This window comes from Channa argus, chromosome 6 (genome assembly GCF_033026475.1).
Source record: "Channa argus isolate prfri chromosome 6, Channa argus male v1.0, whole genome shotgun sequence".
Classification (NCBI taxonomy): Eukaryota; Metazoa; Chordata; class Actinopteri; order Anabantiformes; family Channidae; genus Channa; species Channa argus.
In genome coordinates this window covers 21,372,809-21,387,228 of record NC_090202.1, presented here as the reverse complement: position 1 = coordinate 21,387,228, position 14,420 = coordinate 21,372,809, and the positions used below count along the sequence as shown (strand labels likewise).

General features: G+C 39.8%; 1 protein-coding gene across 3 annotated transcripts; it reads left to right on the top strand.

The window, feature by feature from the left end:
- The first annotated feature begins 954 nt into the window (after nt 1-954).
- LOC137128851 (tubulin-specific chaperone cofactor E-like protein) lies at nt 955-13,952 on the top strand. 3 transcript variants are annotated; one of them, XM_067507472.1, is made up of 11 exons: nt 955-1,035; nt 2,266-2,343; nt 2,444-2,514; nt 4,329-4,508; nt 6,289-6,428; nt 6,930-7,111; nt 9,071-9,327; nt 10,732-10,858; nt 11,020-11,136; nt 11,547-11,658; nt 12,123-13,952. In XM_067507472.1, the coding sequence occupies exons 4-11, from the start codon at nt 4,361-4,363 to the stop codon at nt 12,327-12,329; spliced, it is 1,290 nt and encodes a 429-aa protein (XP_067363573.1). In that variant the 5' UTR covers nt 955-1,035; nt 2,266-2,343; nt 2,444-2,514; nt 4,329-4,360; the 3' UTR covers nt 12,330-13,952. The 3 variants fall into 3 exon arrangements, with proteins under 3 accessions (XP_067363573.1, XP_067363574.1, XP_067363575.1); XM_067507473.1 differs by lacking the exon at nt 955-1,035 and adding an exon at nt 1,098-1,321; XM_067507474.1 differs by lacking the exons at nt 955-1,035; nt 2,266-2,343; nt 2,444-2,514 and having other exon boundaries at nt 4,326-4,508.
- Nucleotides 13,953-14,420: the final 468 nt, after the last annotated feature.

The window sequence follows — 14,420 nt, the reverse complement described above, 5'->3', positions numbered from 1 at the left end:
CCGCAGAGTACATTTTTAATGTAAATAGTAGGATTTTTAAAAAACGAGTTTATTGTTTTTTTGGTGAGTAATTTTAATGCAGTACTGCTTCATTGTCCTCTGCACAGGGGAGAACGACATCAGAAACACATAACCACTAGAGGACTCTGTTGCACAGAGCGAGGGGAAGCTTAACTCTAACAATGAAGTTTTTCATAATGGTGACTGGATGAGGAAAATACTTTGAAGTCCACATGTTGTCTGTTTTAAGAAAATAGAATTAGACCGATAAAAGCTACTAATGTAAGAAGATTGCTGATTCACGAATTACAAAGGACTAATTACAAAGAACAAGTTGTAAGAAGAGATGTAACAATGCAATCACCCCCTTACGATGACAGTTTTATCGGTTGCTAAGAAACACAAACACAAGCTCCAGATAAAAGACACTTTCTTTAGGTTGCAATTTGTTTAGCGCCACAGTAGTCCCCTTTTTTCAGGGACATTTTGACATAGCAGGAAACAGTATTACTAATGATATTAATGGTGGCTCAAGTATAAATATGAGTATGTTAGAGTAGTGACAGTGAGCCAGCATACCACCTGTTTTGTTGCATCAACTGAACATAGTCATTATTTTTTAGCCCTATTATACCGTTTTACACCTTTAGTATAATGTGCGAGATTTCTGCATCTAAAAGTTACACAGAAATCAATGTAAGTTAACATTAGTTTGTTTCTTTTTTTAGTCACGTTTATCATCAGCAGTGACTCCAGTAGCACAGTGACATCATAATAGGTAATCTCCTCAGGGGGGATACCTCATCTACTGTTTTTTGGTTTTTTTTATTTATTTGTACAGCATGTCATAAAATTAAACGCTAAAGAAAAATTGTGTTTTACTTAAATATAGTACTACTTAAAATAAATACATTAAATAAGAACGTAAAAAAACGTTTTCGGCCATAATGATACGTCACTTCCGGGATGTAGGATAAGCAAAATGACAGCTGGTTTGTTTTCATCAACAAGATAAATACAAAGTAGATATTGAAGGTATGTTGGAAGGCGACGTTTTATCTGACTGCCAGGTTTTGACACATTTTCTTACCGTACTGTCATTAACTGCTGATCCCTGAAAGTATATTATATCGTTGTCATCTGTGATCCAGCTCGGCTCCATCGAGCTGCTTCTGAGGTTTACACTGATGCTGAACTGGACTCTGTCTGCTGCACGGATGTTTGGATAATCTTATAATCCCCCAGTTTAAAGTTGTTCACTTTAGCTAGGGTTATACTGGGAGTTTTTTTTTTTTTTTATTGTGCGCACTCGGGTAATAAGGTATATGCTATTTTTTTTCAAAGCCAGACTCCGTACCGAAAGCTTTTAATTGTGAGCCTCCTGCGCTTTATCGGCTTTATATAATACGTAACTATACCACATCCTTGTATTTTTCTGATCAGCAAGAGTAATGAATCAGTCCGGCTTGATTCCCAAAGAAAACGCAGCATGTATAAAAGTAAAATGTCCACTTTTGTAGTGGGTTTGCCAGTTGTTGCTAGGTCCGATTTTCACCAGATTGACGTAACTCTGGGAGGCAGTTTAGCTGGTAAAGCACTTATAAAAAGGGGAGATTTTGTCTAAAAGGACATTGTTTTGTGAAAAAAGATATATGCCGAATTAATAAGATCTTTATGTTGAATGGAACTTGTATGCAAATGTTACAAACTGGTTATGTATACATTTATCCAGACGCAAATACTAATGAAATCACGAAACTTTTCAATGGTGTTTGGCCGAGCGATGTCAAATTAATGCCGTTCCAAAATGTTATTTATAGTCGCTTGTACGTTATTGACTGACGTAAATCTAAAATATAATTTTCAAAATCAATTAAAAAAAATGCATTTAGGATATAAAATTTGGTATTTTGTTTGTCAACAAGATAATGCCAAATTAATGAGAGGACCGTGTCAGTCCTTTATTCAGTGTGTGATTTGTGCTAAATCCCAGGAAATATAAAATTGTCAAAGTTGCCAGAGGCGTTTGGCTATCAGGATGCTTTTGTGAATTTAACCTTGTGAATAACTTGGTCTTTCTGGTTTATATCAGTATTGTGAGGACAGTTTGGCTTCTCACTCTGTGTAATATTTAACTAATGTCTTTCCAACTTCTTTGGATTATACTGATACTGGCAAGTCAACAAAACGGAAACAAATTGATCTTTGAACCTAATGTTCTCCAATGTCATGCGGTGAACACCATCCCTTTTCTGGCCTGTGCAGACCAAATCCTGACAACTGATCCAAGAGGGACCAGTGTTTTTTCTGGGAACGTCTGTCAGATCTATCAGCCACTCTGGAGTAAGACAGAACTGATTTCCCAATAATTGTACATTACATAAATGAACAAATATATGTGTCAGGGTATAGAAGTCAAGTTTCTCTGTATTTTTTCCAACAGGCCGTCAGTACAGAAGCAAAAGAAGACAGACTGCAGTGATAGAGGTCAAATCAAGGGAGACATCTCTTCGGGTAAGAGGCCTTCTGCCACATCTGTAGAACTGTAACCATAAACAATATAAGATTACAGGAATAGCTGCAAAACTCAAACACTGTCACTGGGTCACATGCTTAATGTCTAGGTTGTATTTGTTCTGTCTACATTTTATTTGTCTTTACCTCTAAAAATAACAACCAAAGTAACAAATTGCTTTCGTACATTACCGCAATTTACTGCAGCCCATTTTTTTCAAGTACGATATTGTAACTGGATCCTTTTATTTTTTTATTTCAGCAAAGCCACTACATAATTTATGTTTTCTTTGCAAGCAGACTCCACAGTGAGGCTCAGTTCTCCGAGCATTTTAAGCGTCACACACACTCTGTATGTAGAAACTTAAGTGATAAGTTAGGTCAAAAGGGCCTTCCTCACTTGTTTTTTTAGCATGACTATTAGTTTCCTTGTTTCTCCCCTTTAGGCAAATTCAGGCTTATTTAAATGGGCCAGTGAGTCCCTGGTTTGCTGCTAAAAAGCTGAGGATTCATGCTTGTCCACCTCTATGCTTCTACTGTCATTATGCAACTCTCTGAAAAAGAAATGCAGACATTAATCAGACTGACCAGCCTTGTGTCATCTGGGAGGGGGCAGCAGTTATGTCTCTCCAGTGCAGATATAAGAGTGTGTTGTTCTGCTGAATACACACAGTTTGCATTCTACGAGGTACACCAAGCTAAAACTAATGCGGTCTAATACACGAGTACTGCAGTAAATCCTCCTTCATGAACTTGGGAATGTTCAGTATTTGTTGAATCTGTTTCAGAAAGGAGTTGATTTATGGTTTTTAGTATTATTTTTTGAAATGCAATGGACACAATAGAAACACCTGTTAATATTTCTATTATTGTGTTTCTCTAATAGTGTTTCTGAGGTTTTAATGTTCGGATACAGAACACAATCTCAAATCACAAAGTACATTTAAATTAACACCTTTCTAAAACAGTGTAAATAGCTAATTTGTTTTGGTGTGTTTATTAATCAAATATTAATGACATATATTCTGATGTTCACTCTTTTTCTAATGGCTGTCTAATGGAATTAAGACCTATAACCAAAACACAAATGACTCACTAAATGAGTGGCTGATGATTGTCATCTGAATACTTTAGCATTGTACTAGTGCTGAGTGGTAGAACAATATGTCTATACAAGGTGTGTAATTTTAGACTTACCTTTCACTAAGTGAGACCAGCTGATAAACTGCTACATGAGGTCAAACAAAACACTGAGCTGCAGTTTCCTGCTGGTCAAGGACTTTGTTAAAGGTTTCAGAACTTTGAAGAAGCATGGGAGGGGGTGACATTTTATAGCCAATTTGAATCTCACTTTCCTTTGTGTGCACTGTGTTGGCAGAGCATTTTATAATTAGATGCTGTGGTAAAAGTGGCAATATTGTGCAAAAAAGGACATGCATGGAAATCATAAAGCTTTCAGACAATATTTACCTCCTAAACAACAATTAATGACACTGCAACAATGAGTTGAGTAATCAATTTGTTTATAAGCTAAATCTAACCTAAGGGATTTAAATGATGTTAAAGAATCTGTGGTTCTAATTTTTTGTTTTAAGATGATTTAAATAATTTGCTCTGTTTTAGTTAAAAATCTAGTGAGGTGATCTGCTCTGGAAAGCAGAGGAATGAAGGTTAGCCGCAGCAAGACAGAATAAGTGTATGTGTGAATGAGAGGGACTCAAGTAGAACGGTGAGGTTACAGGGAGCAGAGATGAAGAAGTTGCAGGACTTTTAAACACTGTCGATGTCTGTTTCTCTCCCACACTACTGACCAGCTGAGGGAGAACCTGGTCCGCTACACAGAACCATGGAGCCACCGGAGTGTAAAGATGGCCGTAGCTTTGTGGAGGTCCTCAGTGAAAAGTACAGCCCAGAGAACTTCCCGTACTGCAAAGGACCTGGTATGGGGATGGTTGTTGTTCCAACCACTGTTCCTCAAGGTTCCCCAATGAAAGGTGAGGTGGAGATGGAAAATCACAGGTTTTGTTAAAGTAAGTGAGACTTTGTACTAACCTCACTCTAGGGAAGTTGTAACAGCAATTGTGAGACATGTTACAGACCGTTTTAATATTGAAAATACCTTGCCCTCATTGACCTACAGTCACTTCGAAAAGTATACATCCCCCTTCACTTTATGCACATATTACTGTATTGTAAATTTATTTTGAAATTGAGTCTACTCAAAAACCCATAATGACAAAGTCAAGAAAATCTTTGAGCTTTTATTTACTCAAACTTGTTCATATCCCTTAAATCGTATCTTATCCCTCCTGACAACTCCATCATATTGGATAGAAAGTATCTGTGAGGCATCATCTTTGGGTTTGATGTTGTGTGGGGTTTAAGTCTGGTCTTAAAGCTCGATCACTTAGTCAGAGACTTGTTGTGAAGCCACTCCAGCTTTTTCTTGGCTTTATACTTTGCAACTTTGTCATACTGAAAGGTACATTTTTGGCCCAGTCTCAGACCTAATACAACCTCAAGCGTGTTTTTTCTGGAACCCCCTATGTAGTTGGCTGCATTGATGTCATTGACCCATCTCCCTGTCACTGCCTCCATTGTGCTTAACTGCAGAGCTGGAGTGTGGAGTGTTACTAAGAAGGTTAGAATTCCAACAGGTTTTTCTCATTTCTGCAGATTTCTGAACCAATGACGAGTTCTGGTGGTTCCACACTTCTTCCATTTCACAGCTACTGAGGCCACTGTGCTCCAGGGAACACTCAGAGCTATAAAAATGATTTCAGACTGTTGTCCTGATCTGTGCCGACCACAAAATGTCATTGTTCAGTTCCTTGGACTTCATAGCTTGATTTTTGTCCTGACATTAAATTAAAGCAAACAGGATGAACCAGTGTGCAAACAATATGAATATATTTCCATCCATCCATTATCTGTCACTGATTATCCTATGTGTGTCACAGGGAGGCTGGAGCCTTTCCCAGCTGTCATCAGGCGAGAGGTCACCATTCTATTTCAGGGCCACAGAGACCTAAACAGAGACAACTATTCACACTAACATTCAAACCTACGGGCAATTTTTTTTGATTCACTAATTAACCTAACATGTATGTTTTTGGACTGTGGGAGGAATCAATATATTTGTAAATGAGAAATTTACATTTCAACATTGTACTAAATTGGCAAAAAAAAATCTAAAAGTGTTGTTTTTACATTATTATTGTTTACTTAATTTAATATTTTTCTCGTTATTAGAATACCATTTATCTTTTTTCTTTTCAAAATAAATTTGCACTGTAAAATGTGCAGAAAGTAAAGGGGTCTGAATACTTTCTGGAGCTGCTTTACCTGTTCACTGTTAAATGTTCAATTTTTTTCTATCATTCTGTTCATTTTACTACAAACTATGGGTCATCATCTTAGCACATTCTGGTGAAGTCTGCACATTACATGCAATTCTGATAGAGTTCCCTTATAGAGTTGACCAGTTGGGTTGTTGTTTTGAGGTTCCAATAGTGGAATAATAAATGCAGGATTTCACCCTGTCTTCGCTGCTACTCCTCGCATTGGTAACTTATAGCTTATTCCAAGAACTTGATGTTATCATGAAACTTATTGTCTCTATTGTCCTTTTGGTTCGTAGCATTGAAGGCTGTATGGATTCACAATTGTGTCACATTTGTTTTTAGCAAAAAGGAAATTCGCAGCTTTCTTCGCCTCCTTATATTAATCCTGTTTTTCCTGTGTGAATCTTCCCATCTGACTAATCATCTTCAGAGCGTCTGAACCTGCCCAGTATCCTGGTGTTGAACAGCTGTGGGATCAGCCGGGCAGGAGACCAGGGTGGGATTGCTGCTTTCTGTGCCCATGTCATGGAGCTGGACCTGTCTCATAACAAGCTGCAGGACTGGCATGAGGTACTGGCATTGGGTTTCTGAGTTTATTATAGTAGTTAGTCATTGAATGATACAGAAGTCTGGTGCTTTTCTATATTTTCTTGTCCATGAAAAAAATAAATTAAAACTAACAATGAATAGATCCTTCTAACAAGTATTTGTGCCCTGGTGCTCCACTGTTGCCCAAAAACTGTAGTTTATATTGACTCTATCACATACAGGTTCTTCTGCCAATGCATTCACTGTGTATTAATCCTCAATAAAAATCCAATTTCCTATTATTTAACCAAAGGCTGTTAAAGATTACAGTGCCTCACTGGCATAAAGTACTTCCGGCCTCATCCTTTACCAGGTCAATGTGCCGACAAAGAGGGGGAAGAGTCGTAGAGGTTGTTCTGGGGTGTGTCGTGTAAAATGTAAAGCTCAATGATCACACTGTTGTCCAATAAGTCCAATCAAGTTATGTCTTTTAAAAGGTTCTGAAGTCAAAATGTAAAAGCCCACATTATCATTTTGTTTCAGATTAGTAAAATTGTGTCCAACATCCCTAACTTGGAGTTCCTGAACCTGAGCTCCAACCCCCTGGCAGGAATGACCCTGGAGCCACGGTGTGCCGAAGCCTTTTCCCGGGTCCGACGCCTCGTGCTCAACAACACGCAAGTGTCCTGGAACACTGTGCTGCTTCTCACTCGGGAGATGCCTGAGTAAGAAAATAGTCACTCTAGATCTGTACTGCTGAGACCCAAGAATGAGTTGCCCATTTGCTTGTTTTAAACTATTCTTGACCAACAAAATGCTGTAAGTGGTCCTTACAAAATGCTGTAAGGACCACTTACAGTGTAAGGACCACTTACACTGTAAGTGGTCCTGTAACCATAAAGGAGGATTCTTCCAGAATTACAAAAGAAAATTGGATATAACTTAATTCCAGTAGCCCTGTTTTAGCATATTTCCATTTGAGATGACCATACAACCACAAACAGTACGTTTCTAAATATAACATCACTATTATTTTGGATAATCCGTAGTGTACAATGTCAACGGTTTGATATGAAAGAGTTTCTTATTAGTTTTTGCAGATGTACCTTTTCCGTCATAAATCCTCATACCCAGAACACCCTTACAATAAGCCCAGAGAAGTAATTTGGGGTTGAAGTCCTGCGGGCGGGCTGGGTGCATGAGCAAAGAAATAAAAAAGCCCATCTACGGCCCGGGCTAGTGTTCTAAATGGACACCTGCGACACCATCAGAATTCCTCTGGGGGCCGGGCCAAAGACTGGGCTGGAGGCCGGCGGCTGAACCCCGGCCCAGGTGCGGGACTGGCCCGACCCGGGGACGGTAACAGAACCAGGATCTGACTGAGTGTTGACCTGGGTGGGCCCCTCCAAATCTCTTGCGGTGTCGACCTGGGTGGACGTCGACCCGCTTGGGAAGCAGAACAAAGGTGGCGGTGTAGGTTGAGCCAGGAACACTAACAGAAGAGGTAGCGAGTAGCTGCATAATGACGGGGCACCGTTCACACAGGTCAGAGTGTGGATTTGGTTCATATGGCAAGGGGGAATGGATTGAATAGGAGTCTGGAAGGGTCTGACAAATGAGGTTAGATATGTAATGTTTGGCAGACCCTGGTTGTGCAACTGGTACGTCATCTGGTTCAGGAACAGACACAGGCTCTGAAGTAGACAGAGGACCAGGGGCTGTGGTAACAGTGATGACACGACTGAGAGGGGGGACAGGAACAGCACTTTCAGTTATGTGTCAAGGAGTAGGAACAGGCAGAACGGACAGGGAGGCCTGGTTGGTGAGCAACAGGGGCGGTGATTATTGGAGGTGGGGCCCTGACGTATTTTCTGGATCTGAGTTTTGTTCTGAGGTTTAGACTTATTTTTGCGTATGGAGCCCAGGCAGCGAGAAGAAATAACGAGGCGAGAACCCTCAAACTCATCCCTAACACAAGGCTGGTTTTCTGACTGTGGCCGTAACCTAGTCAACGCTTAAAGGCCTTAGTGACAGCCATTGCACGGCTCAGGGTCCTAGGGTATCCAGGTCATAATGTTACAGATTTAGTATTTTGTTTTTGAAGGACCGATTAAGGAGATGCCAAAAGGCGGGTTAAATTAACTGAAAATCACTCCACAAGGAGGACAGAAAAACACGTGCAGTAAAGACAGCAACTAAATAAACACAGTAAAACAGAACATTAACTTCAATGCGGAGGAGAGGTAAGACACTAAAGACAGGAAATAAGCTGAGGCGCTAAAAAATAAAAGCTGGAGACAGAAAGTGAAGCAGGGGAAAACAGGGACATACTAAACACAGGGAACAGAATCATCACAAACAGTACTGCAGTCAGTGATGCACCATCTCCAAGTATCAGATGTATACATCCGGATACTGGAGGGACAAAGATCTCCATAAGAAAGTCCATCGAAAGGCAAAAACCAGCACTACTAAAAACCCATAATGTAGTTTTATGGTGTAAAAGAAATGGTGAAAAAGAAAGAAATGGAGTGTGGGAGCGAGGTTAATTACTGAAGAAGAATTTTATTTTAACTGGAGGAAGGCGGGGTCCATAAGTTGTTAAGCAACTACTCTCTACTGCATTGTCCTCAGAAAAGCAAAATTAGTGCCTGAACCATGATTTCTCCTGTTTCACCCTGCAGGCTGGAAGAGTTGTTTCTGTGCCTTAATGAGTACAGCTGTGTGAGTGCCTCCAGTGTGGCCTGCCCCACCTTGCACCTGCTTCACATCACCGACAACAGCCTCCACGATTGGGCTGAAGTCCGCAAAATTGGCTCCATGTTCCCTGCCCTGGACACGCTGGTCATGGCCAACAATAACTTAGACTCCATTCAGGATAGCAAGGACGTCCTTCAACGGCTCTTCCCCAACCTACGCAGCATCAACCTGCACAACTCAGGTCAGGGATGTGACTGCTTGATCGGTATGTGTGTGCTGGTAGATTAAAGTTAGAATGGGGTGTTTTACTGAGTCCTGATGGTTTATATTCCAGAACTAAAACTGAAATGGTTTACAGTTTATAGAATCCTTCTGAGTCTGTCCAGGACAGCAGTAGCATAATAACATCTGATAAAATTAGCACAGACAAACATGTCACTGTAGCATAAAAGCTTTGAGTTATTTGTAGAGTACTACGACTAATTCAACCATAAGGCAGCTTTTATCTCAGGAATGATTGTTTCTATTTTAGAGAGCGTCAGTGGTGAATCTATTTTTAGAATTCTGTTAAGAGCAGAAGGGACAATAACAATGTTTGAACCCTTGGATTCGGAGTTACTTCAATGCATTACTTAAAAAAAAAATAAAAATCCTCATCCTACATTTAGGCTTTGAGACTAAAAGAAGATTTTTTTTTTTTTTCTCCACAGACTGTGGTAAGATTTCTAATTACCAGTTTCTCTTCTTTCAGGGATTTGTAACATTGAGTTCTGTTCCTTTGTCTGGAGACAAGAGATAATTAGGCAGCAATCATTGCACACTAGAATTAGGATTTTGACATGCTTAAATTAAAATTTTATATTGTCAACAAATCCCATGAAAACAAAAACCAAAAATGCATCTCTCTTTTTTTACACTACTTTCTGACCCTTACCCTGTCCGTGGCACTCGGCCCCAAATCCCCTAAAAACGCTCATTATGGTTCAGAAACAGCTGTGTACTGCAGTTTTAAACAAATGTTACTGAAACAAAGTCATTAGTTGAGTTTTTTTGGGCATGTTTTTTTAGCATATCCGTTGAGGATTTTCAGCAGCCAGATGGTGTACAGTACGTAGGATTTACCCAAAATGAGTCAGGCGAAACTTAACCATCTAAGGTTATGCTATTTTCTTTTTGAGCAAATGTGAGCTAGATCTACTGTACCTACATTACTGTATGTGCCTGCCAAAATATGTAGGTTCTAGTGATGTGGACCATTTAGGCTTAGAAAAGTGATCAAAGAGACAACAAAGTGACGTTTCTTTTGATTTTTGTTTCAACAGAATATTTTTAATAATACAAGCGAGTGGAAACTTTCTCCAGTAGGAGAAATAGGCCTAATGACTAATTACTGGACTCTGAAATATATCATTATGATCCAAATATTTATAATCTGTCCAGTTAAATTTCATTTATTTGTTATAATTAAGAAAAAGTAATTCTCACTTTTTCTAACTCTACTAACTCTAAAGTCATGCCCTGTACAAACCTGCAAAACTTTATTCAAAGATACGCCACACACCTTATTTCGATACTTTGGCGCTTCTGTCTGTTTCTTTGCCCTGACTATCTGAAATATTACTTACTTCTTTATGTGTATAATCAGGTCTTAACCGATGGGAGGACATTGAAAAGCTGAACTTCTTCCCCAAGCTGGAGGAGGTGCGACTGCAGGGCATTCCCTTGCTGCAAACCTACACCAACGCAGAGCGACGCTGCCTCATGATAGCTCAGTAAGTCCCATCTGTGTCAATGAACTTCCTCAGCTGTTTTTGGTTCTGTTCAGTGACATCTGAAGTATTACAACACAATAATTTCAGATTTTACATTCACACAGTGTCACAGTTAGCTGCTACTCAGCTGCATATTAGAGTTTGAATGTACTTCTCCTCAGGCTTCCTTCAATTTCACTACTGAATGGCAGTGTTGTGACCGATAGTGAAAGAGAGGATGCGGAGAGGTTCTTCATCCGTTACCACTTGGACTACCCTGAGGAGGAGCTGCCTTATAGGTATACTTCTCTCATTGCCCATACTACATATCAGTATTTGTGTCAGCCACAGCATTAATACCACCGGTGTTTTAAAATATATAAATATGGTAGTTAAAATATGTATGATAATCAACAATAATCTCTGACCCTTATTTTTATTAATTATTGTACATGTTTTGCCATAATTGCTATAATCAGTATTGTTTAAAATACATTGTTTTCTCTGTGGAATACTTTTACTTTAGTACATTAAGTCACAGACACGCTGTACCACATTTTGCTGTGTATAGGGTTGTGCAGCCAAAAGCTGCTCCGAGTGGCCATGCTGATCCTTAATCACATCATTAAGACCACCAGTGGTAACATTGTGGCTGATTAGTGCATGTATTTGTATTGGTAAGACTGACAACACATCTTTCCCTCTCAAGATACCATTCCCTGGTAACCAAGTATGGGAAGCTGGAGCCACTTGCCGAGATTGACCTCCGACCTCGCTACCATGCTCAGGTGGAGGTTCACTGTGAAGAAAAGGTGGAACAGGTGTGTTAAGCATATGATAGGCTCTTCATTAACATATAGCAACTAAAGGGGCCGAGCTGTGAGTGATATCACTCCTCTGTTTATAATTCAATCTGGTCGAGTCTCTCTGTTGTAGGTTATTATTGTTTCAGCCTCAGTACTGCGTCCTTGACTCTTATGATCCTTGTCAACCAGTAAATTACTCATGATACAGCATCACCAATAGATACAGCTGTCTAGATATACTTAAATAATACTTAATGAACTTTTGCAGTCTGTAATCAATCAGGCATTTAGTTACAACATCATTAAACCATAGAAACTTCCATGTTCCCTTTGCTTTGGAACACAGAATTCACTGATACATGTTTAATCCTAAACGGATAAACATTAGGTTTTGCCTTGTTAAAGTTGTTTACTTATTCTGCATAAAACAAGTGTCACTTTAATGTCTAAAATGTGAGAGCTGTTTCTCTTTGTGTCAGTTGAGCATCCGTTTGGACCAGACCGTAGCTGAGCTGAAGAAGCAGTTGACCACAGTGGTCCAATTGTCCACCAACAGCATGAGGCTCTACTATATCGACAAGTGTAGCATCTTCGGTCCGGAGGAAATGAAGTACAACACCCGGGCTCTCCACTCCTACAGCATCCAAGACGGTGATGAAATACTAGTGGTACCCAAGAAAAAATGAGCAGCAGGTGTCCAGTTGTCTGATTAGAGCAACTAGTTGACTGAGTGATTAATTTACTGGATTATCGGAGATTGCAGAATAAATGGAACACGCATATGAAACAGCATTGCCTGACCTACTTGGACTGGACAGAGTAAACCAAAAGAAGTTGGAAGTGAGGAGAACACTGGTATGGAGACTGCACACAGGATTACAGTGGACTGCTGGGTGGCTGTGATTGAGAAAACACAGAGATCTGGAGAATGTTACGTCCTAATTTATTTCAGCTTTATTTGAGGGCATCTGCTGGAGTTAGTGGACACATCTGTCACAGTGGAGGACACGGCGAGAGCAACTCACAGTCAGCTAGTGGCTTAAGCAGATTGGAAGGCACAGCTATACCAGCAAAGCTTCACTGCAGCTCTGTCTCTTATTACACGGCATGTACCATAGCACCTGCAAAGGCAAGTATCCAACAACATGGGTGTGCTCACTGGTCGTAAAATACCTTTCCTGATTAGTGGTGAGGCAGCGCTGTTGAGTGAACTGCACTCCTATTCTGGTTTTCACTTCTGCTGTACAGTATGCACAATATCGGGAGAACAGCATCTGTTAAAGGAAAAAATCTAATAGAGTCCATTTTGTTGTTAGGTGGTGTTTTGTTTTTTTTATATTTCTGTGCATAGTTAGTTATTCTTAATATTACAATTGATTGTGTGGCAAAATATTTAAAGATCAATGTGAAATTTATCATATAATAAACCGTTTTTAATTACAATTCCCTCCCAAAAGGCGTTTTAAGACCTTTAAAATGCTCTTCTCTGACTAATTTAATAATTTGATTATGGCCTGGTTTCTACAAAAAACATAGTAAAAACAGCAACTTCTCCTTCTCCCTCACTGCAAAATCCAGAAGTTGTGAATATGCAAGTTAATTCAAAGTGAAAACTATTAGCAGTATATGTTCCCCCCCCAGAGGCTTCAACCTCACATGTAAATTTAGTTAAGACCACAATTGGCTTCCAAACTACATGTGATGACACAAAATCATCTCATACCTACATGTGTTGAATTGTACGGAGTCTCTGAAAGGTCACAGTGGGGATTTTTAAATTAGTGTGCCACTCCAGTCCAGTTACCATACACTGCTAGTTTAGGCAAACACACTGCAGATACAACAGAATAGGCAGAGGATGCGACAACTTACATGCATTTATTGCTTATTGGTTCTTTCAAAAGGTCGAGCTCCAATTGTCTAGAGTGAAACCCCTGGCTGTGAGTGTAGCTGCAGGTGCTGTGTCCATGGGTATGATATCTGTCTAATTAGTGATCATCATAAACTGTTGTATCACAGCTAGAATACTAAACACAGTTACAGCCAAACTTACAGCCACACTTACAGCGATAGTGGTGGTGGTGGATGGGGGGGGGGAAGAGTGAAAAATCATAAACACATAATACCTACTTTTTAATGTTGGTGTTTCCTTATCACTGATCAGAATCGGATGTGTTTCCTTTCACAAAACTCATACTATAGGCATACATGGGTGCACGCACACACACACACACACACACACACACACACACACACACACACACACACACACACACACACACACACACACACACACACACACACACACAGCCACAAAGCAGCTGTTGTAATGTGCTGCCCCCTAGGGACTGTGTTTCTGATTAAAAAGTGTTCTGCCACTCCAGCAAGGTGAAAGTGAGGGGTTTTGTGAGGAAAGAAGTGACAGAAGGACATGCACAGATACAACAGGGAACCTTAAGGACAATCTTTTGGAACATGTCTAGCATAGGATCAATACAAGGGGGTAACATCTAATTTACAAAAGAGTTTATTTCATTTTAGCTGACCACACTGCTGAGGAAGAAGAGTTTTTCATAAATATATGAATGTTTCTGGCTGTTTTGAAATACAGTAGCAGTGCAGTTTCAGCAGTACCCCTGATTTTTTGTGCAGGGTGATGAATGAGTGCTGTTAAAAGTTTCAGGTCATTATTATGCATTAAGAGGACAGGCCCCTGTTTTAAGAAATCGGCCCTTACCAGTGGCTTATGCCATTTCTTGGCTTCTGCTGCTTGAATT